Consider the following 13,313-nt stretch of genomic DNA (forward strand, 5'->3'; position numbering starts at 1 on the left):
CAAAGAAAAGTACAGTCAAATCTGATAAAAACTTGAATGAGAGGCCATTAAGAGCTGTAGATTAGGTCAAAAATTTGAAAAATAAAATATCTCGGAAGAAGGCAATGGCAATGGCAAATTACACTTGTATTTTTGGCAATTAAACAAGATATTCAGGATTGGTGCTTGTAATCAAGAAGTTCAATCACAATGATGACAGAGTGGACAGGTTCCACTTTGCACTATTGTTCGTCATCAAAATGAGATATGTGCAAAGCTTGTTTCTGCATAAGTAAGGCCTATAGCTGGATTGTGCAAAACTGCACTTAAATACTACGTAAGTTCTTCTACTCTCTTAAACTGACATAAGCGAATCATTTAGAAATAAAAAACTTGCAAAGTGATATTAAGGAATAATTACATCAAATACTTTTATTGAAATATAATTAAATGAATCCTTTATGATTTGTGATATAATCTCTGACTTAATTCAGTTGCTGCCTTATGGCATGAGTTCATGGTGTTTTATTGGAATTTACAGTCTGAGTTTTGTTTTAATCTGTAGAAAACTGTGGCCACAGCAAAACTGATAAAAGAATAAGTAATCAAATAACTTTAAGAGATGCTTTATTATCTTTATAATACTTAGGAAACAGTGAACATTGAATCATCTAGGTAGATAATGAGTTGATAGATATTTAGCCTACCATGTGAGAACAACTTACATGAAAATATCATGCTAAATTATCAAGCTTAACTAGCCATCAAGCTTTCATTTAACAAGCAAATTTATATTTGTCTTTTAGGCAAATATAATTTCTATATAAACCTGTTATTAATAAATACTCCAATTTCCTTAATGAATAAACTAATAAAACAAGCATTAAATAAACATTTCATTTAATAAAACCTAGGCTTTTCTTATAATATAGAGACTGATGCTAAAAATTCTTTAAATAGTCAGGGAGCCACATTCCAAGCAATTCGCATCTCTGTGGTGCTAACACACACTTAACAATGAGTTAAAAATAGAAAGTGGGAGAGGCTCAGCAAGGATCTCTTTGTAGAGTGATATATCTGGAAGTGTGGCTGAAACGCCTGAAATAGGAATTTCCCAAACTCTTTCATCCCTTCTAAGAAAAATGAATGTTAGATCTGGATTCAGAGGGCATGAAAGATAAGGAAAATTAATAAAATAACTGCAGTGAAAACATTTATCCAGATTCAGTGATATCAACCATCTCCCTGTACATTAACATTTTAAGAATTGTTTTTCAAGTAGTAGTTTAGAATAGCCCCCTGCAAGGCAATCCAATACACATCTAGCCCAAAGAAATCCCCACTGTATTTACTGAGAATGAGTCTCAGCTAAGTGTCAAACTGTAGCTTCAGTTAGAACTTGGAAGCTTGATAATTGGGGTGAAAAGATGAACAAGAAAGACAAGGAGGGAGGTTAGAAAGTGGAAAAACAATGGGAAATGTCAGGAAGACAGATGAAGGAAAGATCAGGTAACGTACCTTGTCACTGGGTTCCAATTTCTCTCCCTTCAGGAACCATTCCACTACGATTCCCTCGTAGGAGAGCTCACACTCAAATGTTGCCGTTTCACCAGCCGTCACAGTAACATCTTTAAGTGGTCTCACCAGGCCAATGATACGTGCTTGAAGAAAAGAAGAAATCATCTTCAAATTGATCACTTTCACCCTTCATTTAACTGCCATAGAGACTTTTCCCAAGACAGAGAGGGAATATAATCAAACAGAGCTTATTAAATTAACTAGATCAAGGGATCTCTGATCTCTGGAGATTCTCTACTCACAGAGCTGGTGGCTTTTCGAAGAACCGATCCGTTAGAAAGTTACTTTGCATCTATGCCCTTGCCAAGTCCTACATGCCTCTTGCTAAGATAAGGAGCCATCCATCCAAAATAGAAACACTTTTCTACTGGCTACAGAAAGAAGTGGCGTCCAATTATATAGGGCTGTCCTGCTAATCAATCATCTAGCAATTTCTACAAATTGTTGTGTTATCTCTTCAATCTTAAAACCCAAATTCAAACGTCAAGAAGATAGTTATTTAGCAAATAATTCCTTTATATCCATTTATACCACATAGCAACTAATTAACCAATTATAATATAATTAAACCAACTAATGGTTGGGTTAAAAGCTGATATAATATAAAACAAAACAAAAAACCCCCAATCTGAATTAGAAGTATTATAATGATTTAAGTAACTGAATCCTCGACTTAGAACTCCAACCACACCCAAAGTTTCTGTTCCTTAGTTGTTGTTAAGTAAACTTTGCCTCATTTTACAACCTTTCCCAACATAGTTGTTAAGGGAATCACTGCAGTTGGTAACTAAGTAAGATGGTAGTTAAGTGAATTTGGCTTCCTCATTGACTTTGCTTGTCAGAAGCTCACAAAAGGTGATTACATGACCCCAGGATGCTGTAACTTCATAAGTACATACCAGTTGTCAAGTATCTGAATTTTGATCATGTGACCATGGGGATGCTACAATGGCTGTGTAAAAAATGATCAGAAATCGCTTTTTCCAGTGCCATTGTAATTTTGAACAGCCATTAAATGAATGGTTCTAATGGTATTGCTATAACATGCCATACTATCTTAATATGCCTCAATATATCTGAATCATGGCTGAGGACTCCGCCTCTCCAGCTCTATCTGATCATAAGATTAACAAAATACATGGAATAAATTAAAAGCAAATATATTTCCGTTTTGAAATAGTTTTTAAGGGCCTTACGTTTCACTCGAAGATGAGCACTTGACTTGACATTGGCTGCCTGGAAGTCTACACCGCCAGCCTGGTTCAAGCGTACATTGTAGAGTACAACACAGTGCCTTTTGCCTTCTTCCTTAATCTCACAATCCTTCCAAAGAAAATGTGTAATTTGTATGTGAGTTTTAATAATGGCAGTTCCCAAAGTATCTTTTATTATTATTATTAAGGGATCACTTGCATTATTTTTATCAACATCTGCATTTAAAGTCACAGATGGAAATTGTTTCCCCTTGCTGAAGCTCAAAAGTATGTAAACCTACAATATCTTAGTACCGTTGCATATTGTAACATGTTATATGAATTAAAAGAAAGAAATACATCAAATATTTTCCTGTCTACTCCTGCCCTTACAAGAGAGAGAGAGAACGAGAAAGAGACAGAGATACAGAGACACATACACAGAGACAGACAAAGAAACAGAGAGACAAAGAGAGAGAGAAAGACACAGAGAGACAAAGAGAGAGGTAGACAGAGGCAGATACACAGAGACAGAGAGAGACACACAGAGATAGACAGAAACAGAGAGAAACAGAGAGAGATAGAGAGAAAGATAGAGATCCTTTCTACTAAAATGGGTTGCCATGAATGAAGGGAACATCAAGCAGAGGTTAACCATTTTTCTGCCCATAAACTGTAGAACACAACTTGTTGAATCTTATTCAGTGTTTAAGCTACATTTATGTACTATACCAAGAATCATGATTACTCATCAGTGTGGTCTACTATATCGGATCAAAGAGAACCATTGCTTACAGCTGACTGAGTCAAAGATTCTCCTTTCAGTTTCCAGTTTGCATGAATATCTTCCTCAGAGATTTCAGTTTCAAAACGAGCTGCCTCTGTCTCAAATATTTCCACGCTATACAGAGGACGCACAATAGATATATCACGGTCTGAAAGAAAAGAAGAAAAAAATGGCACCCAATATGGTCAGTCATCATGATAAGGTGGCTGTGTTTTACAGTTGAATGATTGAAAAAGCAGCTGTTGGTTGAAGTGCCATATCCTATTTTTTTCAATTGCAGGATTTTTAAGGCATTTAATAATAGATTATAATACACCACAGTATTAAAAGGACTTGCCTTCTATGTTGAGTTTGGCCGATGTCTTGTCAGTACCACAGTCACAGGTGTATTGACCAATATCTTTTTTCAGTGCCTTCTTGAGGATAAGCATTCTCTTCTTCCCATCAGCTTTAATAACCGCGTTCTTAGAGGGAGTTATTTCTTGTCCATCTTTAAACCATTTTACTGGAGCATTTGCTTTGCTAATTTCACACTGTAAGATGACCTCATCTTTTTCCACTGCAGTGTAATCTTGAAGCTTCCCAGTAAAGTAAGGATCACCCTCTGGAAGTTGAAGTAAATGTATCATGTTATCAACATTATTAATATGTTCAAAAGTCACAGACATTTACCAATGGGAGTTTAAATGTTTTCCTTGCTTTATGGGTTCTTGCACTTTTAATGGAGGTGTTTTAAATAGCAATAGCATTTAGACTTATATACCACTTCACAGTGCTTTTACAGCCCTCTCTAAGTGGTTTACAGAGTCATCATAATGCCCCCAACAATCTGGGCCCCCATTTTACCGACTTTGAAAGGATGGAAGGCTGAGTCGACCTTGAGCCTGGTGAGATTTGAACTGCCAAATTGCAAGCAGCAGGCAGGCAGCAGAAGTAGCCTGCAGTATTGCACTCTGACCACTGCGCCACTGAGGCTCATATGTTGCATGCTTTAAAGATGTGTGTTTTTTTGGTTTCCCCCCCAGCACATTGATTAAACTTTCCAAAGCTAGAATGAACAGCAATTACTAATTTCCAATTCTTCTGGAAAAGAAATGGCTGGTTTTGTTTTTTAGGAAATAAAATGGAGAAATGTATATCAAGGTGCTCCACACCTATTTTAATGTTTAATTTAAAATTGATATTCTTTGTCTTCATAAGACTTAAAAGGTGGTTAATAACAAACTAAGATGGTACAAGAGCCAAATGTTCATAAAAACACAGCATGCTGAAATAAATGAAGACTTTGACATACAGAATATCAGAACAAAATAAAAAAAGCAGAGTTAAGCAGAAACATAAAAGTTATTTTGCTCAGTAAATATTAGTTTCCTAGTCTCATGCCTAAAGTTTATTTTCTTACTCTTGTGTCTAAAGGATGGTAATAAAAAGGAGAATTTAAAGGAATGATCTCAGCAAGTAAGAACACTGGAAGGTACCTTATCCAAGCAAGTTCCTCAGTATGCTGCACAATGAGTAAGATAGACTTTAATATTTAAACAAGAACGGTGTCTAGATACTTGGTGTTTTGCAGTGGTGGTATTTAGTGGTTCTATCCAGATTGGGTGAACAGGTAGCGCTGAGTGTGGGTGGCACCGCCCACCTGCTGTCGGTACTTTAAGCACATCACCATATTCACATTTTTGAAGCGGTGCAAATGCACAGAAGGCTGTGCATGTGCTCACATTTGCGAACTGGTAGGGAAGGTAAGTGAATAACTCTCCTGGTGTTTTATGTATGGAGTTGAAAACAGAACTTGTCTATGGAGGTTCCAAGTCATTTCTATTCTTCTGACAAAGACATAATAATAAAGACACTGAGTGGTTAAACAGACTAAACATTTAATTAGCTAATGAAGTTGTCTTATAAAATGTCATAACAGTTTACAAATTAGAGACAAATAGCAGTTACAAATTAGAATACAACTACTCAGCAAAATAACAAAACAAAGAAATTATAAAAAAAAATAAGCAACACACTAGAGCCAAATAACAGAGGGCAACAATTATGGGTACTAAATCTATAAAGATTTTCTGAAAGAGGAAACACTTGGATGACAAAAAGACAACAGAGAGGGAAAGACATAGACATTTCTCTTGAAAGGGAGCACCCCGCCCAAATGTAGCCTCTTCAAAGTCTGGAGCAAGGCTTTCTGAGAAGTTCTAAAGGTGCTTCATGCAAATCAGTAGTCTGCCTAGGGCTAAGCTTATATATATTTGGAAGAGATTATCTCTAAAAAGATCCATTAGGCAAACCAAAATCAGGTGACACCTACCAAGAACTGTAAGTTTAGCTTCACTTGATTTGTCCATAGCTTCCACTCTGATTTGAGATGTGTCATCAATAGTTAGATCTTTAAGTATGAGTGTGTGAAATTTGCCATCATCTTTCATCGAAACAACCTTGGATGTATGAAGTCGTTGGTCATTTTTATACCAGATGACAGGAATGTTGTCGTGAGAAAGCTCAACAGTGAATTCTGCACTCTCACGCTCCTTTGCTGTTACGTCCTTGAGCGGGGTAATGAATTTAAGACGAATGCCTAAACCATAAAAGCACCTCATTAAGTTAGATTCCAAATGCATGAAGCTATTTAAATATTTTCAAAAAACCCAAACAGAAATCACAGAATCGTTGTGAGAAACAAACCTTCAATGATCAGTTTAGCACTTGTTCGCTTGTCTTCAGCCTCAAACATGTATTTTGCTTCATCTTCAAAAGCTACACTCTTAATAATAAGAGCATGCCTTGTTCCTTCAGATTTGATTTCAAACTTCTCATCCCCTGGGATTTCCTGGGTTCCTTTCAACCACCGGAAAGTCTTTGGTTCCCTAGAGACCTCGCATTCAAACTTAGCTTCATCCTTTTCAAAGACTTTGACGTCGCTGAGAGGAGTTATAAAGAGGAGAGGCCGCTCTGAAACGAAGAGTGTTAGGAATATATTTTTTAATATTGGTTATGCAGGTTATGGATTTAATAAACAACAATAACATTGATGAAGAGTGATAAGAAAGATTTGCAAGATGGGCTTAAAGTTGATGCCTTGTGGAGCCTACCTTTCACCTTCAGATTGGCAGCACTTTTAGCATTGGCAGCCTGGAAAGACACCTCTCCCGTCATATCCAACTTGCAGTTGTGAAGAAGGAGAATGTGTTTTTTGCCATCTTGAATCATTTCACAATCCTGATGGTTATTGGGGAGAAAGAAAAGAAATGTCCTGACACCTGATTCTCTTTAATTTTTTAAAAAGAATTCTTTTTAGACAAAATTGTTATGCTATTGTTTGTTCTTGCTGCTTTTTGAAAAAAGACTTACTGGTGAAGCTGTTAAAGTTTCTCCCTTTAACTTCCAAACTGCAGGAACATCAGGCTCGGAGATTTCAATCTCAAATTTTGCTGTTTCACCAGTGAACACCTCCACGCCATATAAAGGACGCTCTATGTTTATCATTCGAGCTGCAATATACACATACGCAAAGTATCTTGAGATTCCCTGCTCGGATCAGTAAATGTAAAAGGTTCAAAAGAGGATCTACGTATAAGAGGACAATCACTTACGTTCAACCTTGAGTTCACAATTTGTCTTGTCAGTTTCACAATCACACTGGTAATTTCCTTTATCAGCATCTAACACCTTCTTAATTTTCAAGATGCGACGCTTGCCGTCGGTCTTTATGGAGATTCTCTTGGAAGCTACCAATTCCTCACCATCTTTATACCACTTCACTGGCACATCTTTACTAAGTTCACATTCCAAAATGACATCGTCTTTCTCAATAGCGGTATAGTCTTGCAACTTCACCGTGAAATATGGATCCGCCTCTATAAGATATGGGTTGGGTATGAAGTAGTCATTTGTTTGAAGAAGTTAGTTGTTAAAAGTGAATACATAAAACCATAAACAATTAAATACATAAATATTAAAATACACAGAGATTGTACCTGACAACACGAAACAACATAGAATATTACCTAAGACTTTTAGTTGTGCTTGAGTGTGCAAATTCTTTACTACAGCTTTGATTTCAGAGATATCATCCAGTGTCACTTCACTTATTTCCAGTTTGTGATTCTTCCCTTCTGCAGTGATATGAACTGTTCTACTGTTATGAAGTTTTTTGTCATTTTTATGCCAGGTTACAGGCATATTTTCATGAGAAAGTTCAAAATCAAAGTAAGCGGTTTCTCCTTCCTTCACTGTCTGATCTTTGAGGGGAGTGATGAATTTCAGCCTAACACCTGAAAAGGAGTAAATAGTAATGAAAGTAAATATTATATCCAGCAGTAGCTTTAAATGGTTGATCCTTCTTTAAAGGTTTACTCCTGAATTTTTCAAAATAATCAACTTGCCTTCTACAAACAGTCTTGCTGTGGTCTTCTTCCCTTCAACTTCAGCAGTGTACTGTCCTTCATCATCAAACTGAGAATCGTTGATAACTAGAATATGCTTCTTTCCATCTACAATTATGTCAAATTTGTCACCAACTTTGATGATGTCAGTGCCTTTGGACCATATGACATTGGCTTCTCTGGTTAGCACACATTCAAACCTTGCTTGCCGTTTCTCTGGCACAGTCACATCTTTCAGAGGTACAGCAAAATCCAGCTCAATCTCTGAATAAAAAAAAATATCCATCAATATGCAATGTGAAATTTATTTATTTATTACATTTATTTGCCACCCAGTTCGCCACAAGGTGACTCTTACCAGTACTCCAATTAACACATCAAGTATTTTAATAAAAACCTTACCTTTTACAGTTAGGATGGCCGCAGTAACTGCATTCAAGGCCTGATAGAGAACCTCCCCAGCCTGATCTAATTTGACTTTATGTAGGGTTAAGAAGCGTTTTCCTCCTTCAGCTTTAATGTCACAGGTCTGAAAGAGTTTAAATATTTATGGATAAGGATACTGATTGTTTGATTTTTTAAATACACTTATAATATTCTTGTGATTTATTTATTTATTTATTTATTAATTATTTGGATTTGTATGCCGGCCCTCTCCGAAAACTCGGGGGGGCTCACAACAAGTGAAAACAAATCATAAATAATCCAATTAATTAAAATATTTAAAGATTTTAAAAAACCCATATACTAACAGACACACACACACACAAGCATACCATGTATAAATTAAACGTGCCCAGGGGGAGATGTTTAATTTCCCCATGCCTGACGGCAAAGGTGGGTTTTGAGGAGTTTACGGAAGGCAGGAAGAGTAGGGGCAGTTCTGATCTCTGGGGGGAGTTGGTTCCAGAGAGCCGGTGCCGCCACAAAGAAGGCTCTTCCCCTGGGGCCCGCCAACCGACATTGTTTAGTTGACGGGACCCAGAGGAGGCCCACTCTGTGGGACCTAATCAGTCGCTGGGATTCGTGCGGCAGAAGGCGGTCTCGGAGATATTCTGGTCCGATGCCATGAAGGGCTGGTCCGATGCCATGAAGGGATAACAGAACCCATTACAGAATTATATGACCTTGGACCAAGGTGTATTTATTTATTATTATTTTCTATCCATAGATTTACCTTTCCTTGTCTTGAGCTACTATTAGTTACTATTAACTGCAAACCTTAGCTACTACTGACCCCCTCAGAGAGGGTTCGCAACTTGGGCATCCTCCTCGATCCACAGCTGACATTGGAACATCATCTTTCGGCTGTGGCGAGGAGGGCGTTTGCCCAGGTTCGCCTGGTGCACCAGTTGCGGCCCTATTTGGACAGGGAGTCATTGCTCACAGTCACTCATGCCCTCATCCCCTTGAGGTTTGATTACTGCAATGCTCTCTACATGGGGCTACCTCTGAAAAGTGTTCGGAAACTTCAGATCGTGCAGAACGTAGCCGCGAGAGCCATCGTGGGGCTTCCAAGATTCGCCCACGTTTCTTCAACACTCCGTGGCTTGCATTGGCTGCCGATCAGTTTCCGGTCACAATTCAAAGTGTTGGTCATGACCTTTAAAGCCCTACATGGCAATGGACCAGATTACCTCCGGAACCGCCTGCTACCGCATGAATACCAGCGACCAATAAGGTCCCACAGAGTTGGCCTTCTCCGGGTCCCGTCGACTAAACAATGTTGTTTGGCGGGTCCAGGGGAAGAGCCTTCTCTGTGGCGGCCCCGGCCCTCTGGAACCAACTCCCCCTGGAGATTAGAACTGCCCCCACCCTCCCTGTCTTTCGTAAACTACTCAAGACTCATTTATACCGCCAGGCATGGGGGAGTTGAGATACCTCTTCCCTCTAGGCCATTACAAGTTATGCGGAGAGGGGCGGCATACAAATCCAATAAATTATTATTATTAATTATTATTAGCACAAACACTTCTTGCTATATCACTACATTAAACAGCACAATGTAGATTACCACCCATATAGTTGTAACAAATTAGTGAATTTTTAAGCACGTATTCTTACAGGGGATGGTCGGAGGATTTCTCCCTTCAGCTTCCATTCCCCAGGGATGTCTTCTTCAGAAATCTCTGTATCAAAATTTGCTGTTTCTTTCTCATAAATAGTAACATCTTCAAGGGGTTTCAGCAGTTGAACTTCACGTTCTGTAACGCATAACACAATTAGTAAAACCTCTTCACAGTCTTGAGAGCTTCAATATTTATTCCTAATATCTAGGATAGAATCACTGGCAAACAGACTGTACTAATAGAATTTTACACTTACCACCTAAGGTCAGTTTTGCTGGATATCTGCGACCTTCGACTTCAACTGCATATTCTCCGACATCGTCGGGTGTGCAGTTCTTAATTTTGAGGTAGATATGAGGGCCATCTTTTATAATTTCAGTTTTGTCATTGGGTTCAAGAGGAACTTCTTCATCACCTTTGTACCATTTAATATTTGGTGTATCTTTAACAACATCACAACTAAATGTTGCCGTGCCTTTTGGCTTCACATGTTGATCTCGGATGGGTTTCACCAGCCAGTCCTTTATCATTTCTGCACAAGAATACACATAATAAATATGTTTCTCTCTTAGTATTTATTGATATTTTAAAATGTATTTCAATTTTATGTCCTAGGTAACTGTTCACTAAACACAAATAGAAACATAGAAGACTGACGGCAGAAAAAGACCTCATGGTCCATCTAGTCTGCCCTTATGCTATTTCCTGTATTTTATCTTAGGATGGATATATGTTTATCCCAGGCATGTTTAAATTCAGTTACTGTGGATTTACCAACCACGTCTGCTGGAAGTTTGTTCCAAGGATCTACTACTTTTTCAGTAAAATAATATTTTCTCACGTTGCTTTTGATCTTTCCCCCAACTAACTTCAGATTGTGTCCCCTTGTTCTTGTGTTCACTTTCCTATTAAAAACACTTCCCTCCTGAACCTTATTTAACCCTTGTAACATATTTAAATGTTTCGATCATGTCCCCCCTTTTCTTTCTGTCCTCCAAACTATACAAATTGAGTTCATTAAGTCTTTCCTGATACGCTTTATGCTTAAGACCTTGCACCATTCTTGTAGCCCATCTTTGGACCCGTTCAAATATTAATGATAGCAATCTGCCATCTGCTTTTCAGCTTTTCTTAAGCATTTCAAAAGATTTTCTTTTCTCTCTTGCTTCCCCTCACACTTTCACTGGCTCGCTCTGACATTTGGACTTCTTGTTATTCAAGGTACCCATACATACATCAGAAAGGAGGAGAGCTACCGTATTTAACAGGACTTGTTCAAGGACTTCAATAATTAGGTTGCAGTCCCCTTTGAACTTAATGGAGCTGCTTCTTATTAGAAATGCAAACTATGACATTGTTGTCTTTTCATTTGTCTAGTTGCCTGTAACTGCGTATTGTGCAAAGTAATTATTTTATATCAGGTTTATTTGCTAGATCTATCAGAGATCTGTGTCCTTGAAGGCTTACTGGGTCCACTTCTAATTCTGGTGCTTCTCAAAAGTATATTATTCTGTATTGAGCCCCATGCAATTTCTCACATTGGAAATTCCTCACAGGGGAAAAAAAATCTCAGATTAGAAAAGCAAGCTATGTTTCTTTATCTCCTCTTACTTATTTTTCTCTCTTAACAAAAACATCCAAGTGTTTACTATTAATAAATAACCTTTAACTTACCAACAACTTTAACAGTTGTTTTACAGCTGAGATCAGTATCTGCAACAGTTACAGTGTACTGTCCACCATCATTGTCATCAGCATCCATGACTGTAACAGCCCGTTGTAGGCCAATGATACCTAGAGCAAATTTGCCAGGTCTGTCTGAAATGATTTTCCCATCTTTCCTCCATACTACATCTCTCTCTTTGTTCAGTTCACAGGTTAAATAAAAGGGTTGCCCCTTGACAACAGTAATTTCCTCCTCCAGGGTCTTCACAAAGCGCACTGGCAGTTCTGGTATAAGAGGAAAAAGCAGGTGATTTGCATATATTCTTATTTGTACAATGTATTAAACAGATATTTAATTAGATGTGTTTGTGTTCGAAACTCCTCACATGGTTTTGAATATGCATCTCTAGAGATCACATTAATTTCTGTGGAGATATTTTATTTAAATATACAGTATAAAGGCATATTGTTAAGGTGAAATATGTACTTACATTAAAAAAAAATCTAAAATGAATAGCCGGGTTGCCCTATATTGTATATACGCAGTAAAGTTAACCTGAAGATACAGAACTGACATATTCATATTCTCCTTTTTCCTATGCAACCTTTCCTGTTACAAACAGTCCTCAACTTCCAACCACAATGGGGCCCAAAAATTTCTATTGTTATGTAAGACAATTGTTTTGTCCCATTTTATGACTCTTCTTGTCACAGTTGTTAAGTTAATTACTGCCATTGTTAAGTTAGTAACACACTTATGTAAATCTGGCTTCCTGATTGAGTTTCTTTGTCAGAAGGATCACATAAGTACATGCCAGTTGCCTAGCTGTCTGAATTTTGATCATGTGACCATAGAGATGCTGCAACGGTTGTAAGTGTGAAAAAATGGTTTTAAGTCACCATTTTCAGTGCTTTTGTAACTTTAAGCGTTCACTAAATGAATGGTTGTAAGCCAAGGATTACCAGTACAGTGGTACCTTGTGATGCGAACCCCTCATCATACAAACTTTTCGAGATACGAACCCAGGGTTCGGAATTTTTTTGCCTCTTCTTCCGAACTTTTTTCACCTTATGAACCTGCTGCCGCCACTGAGATGCCCCGCCTCCAGACTTTCGTTGCAAGCCAAGCACAGGTTTTTGCGATCCTGGGATTCCCTGAGGCTCTCCTCCATGGGAAACCCCACCTCCTGACTTCCACGTTTTTGCAATGCTGTAGGGAAATCCCAGGAAGGGAATCCCAGGATCGCAAAGAACGGGCGCTCTGCTGGGCAGAGTAGGGGGGGACAAAAATGGGAAGAAAAGACTCATGGAGCTCAAGGGAGGAGAAAGGTGTGGGGGAGATGAGGAGAGTGGGGTGGACAAAAACGAGAGGGAAAGACTCATGGAGCTCAAGGGAGGAGAAAGGTGTGGGGGAGATGAGAAGAGTGGGGTGGACAAAACAGGAAGAAAAGATTCATGGAGCTCAAGGGAGGAGAAAGGTGTGGGGGAGATGAGCAGAGTGGGGGGGGGGGACAAAAACGGGAGGCAGGGACTCATGGAGCTCAAGAGAGGCTTTTTTCACCTTGCTTCGTTGGGACTCCCTCCCCCCATTCTGTTTGCCTCAGCTTTGCCTGGCCACCACTTTTTTTTTTAAGCCTTAATATTTTGGATTCTC

General features: G+C 38.4%; 1 protein-coding gene across 1 annotated transcript in view; it reads right to left on the reverse strand.

Moving 5' to 3' along the window:
• Nucleotides 1–13,313, reverse strand: part of LOC139169288 (titin-like) — a 329,115-nt gene that overhangs the window by 114,493 nt on the left and 201,309 nt on the right. Inside the window, exons 58-72 of the mRNA XM_070755280.1 lie at nucleotides 11,669–11,944; nucleotides 10,251–10,526; nucleotides 9,990–10,129; nucleotides 8,328–8,454; nucleotides 7,926–8,189; nucleotides 7,548–7,814; nucleotides 7,134–7,397; nucleotides 6,892–7,031; nucleotides 6,633–6,759; nucleotides 6,226–6,492; nucleotides 5,852–6,118; nucleotides 3,875–4,141; nucleotides 3,546–3,685; nucleotides 2,754–2,880; nucleotides 1,498–1,640 (exon numbers count right to left, since the gene is read on the reverse strand). Coding sequence (XP_070611381.1) covers nucleotides 1,498–1,640; nucleotides 2,754–2,880; nucleotides 3,546–3,685; nucleotides 3,875–4,141; nucleotides 5,852–6,118; nucleotides 6,226–6,492; nucleotides 6,633–6,759; nucleotides 6,892–7,031; nucleotides 7,134–7,397; nucleotides 7,548–7,814; nucleotides 7,926–8,189; nucleotides 8,328–8,454; nucleotides 9,990–10,129; nucleotides 10,251–10,526; nucleotides 11,669–11,944 — 3,092 coding nt within the window. The remainder of the gene's footprint in view (nucleotides 1–1,497; nucleotides 1,641–2,753; nucleotides 2,881–3,545; nucleotides 3,686–3,874; nucleotides 4,142–5,851; nucleotides 6,119–6,225; nucleotides 6,493–6,632; nucleotides 6,760–6,891; nucleotides 7,032–7,133; nucleotides 7,398–7,547; nucleotides 7,815–7,925; nucleotides 8,190–8,327; nucleotides 8,455–9,989; nucleotides 10,130–10,250; nucleotides 10,527–11,668; nucleotides 11,945–13,313) is intronic.

This window comes from Erythrolamprus reginae, chromosome 1 (assembly GCF_031021105.1).
Source record: "Erythrolamprus reginae isolate rEryReg1 chromosome 1, rEryReg1.hap1, whole genome shotgun sequence".
NCBI lineage: Eukaryota > Metazoa > Chordata > Lepidosauria > Squamata > Dipsadidae > Erythrolamprus > Erythrolamprus reginae.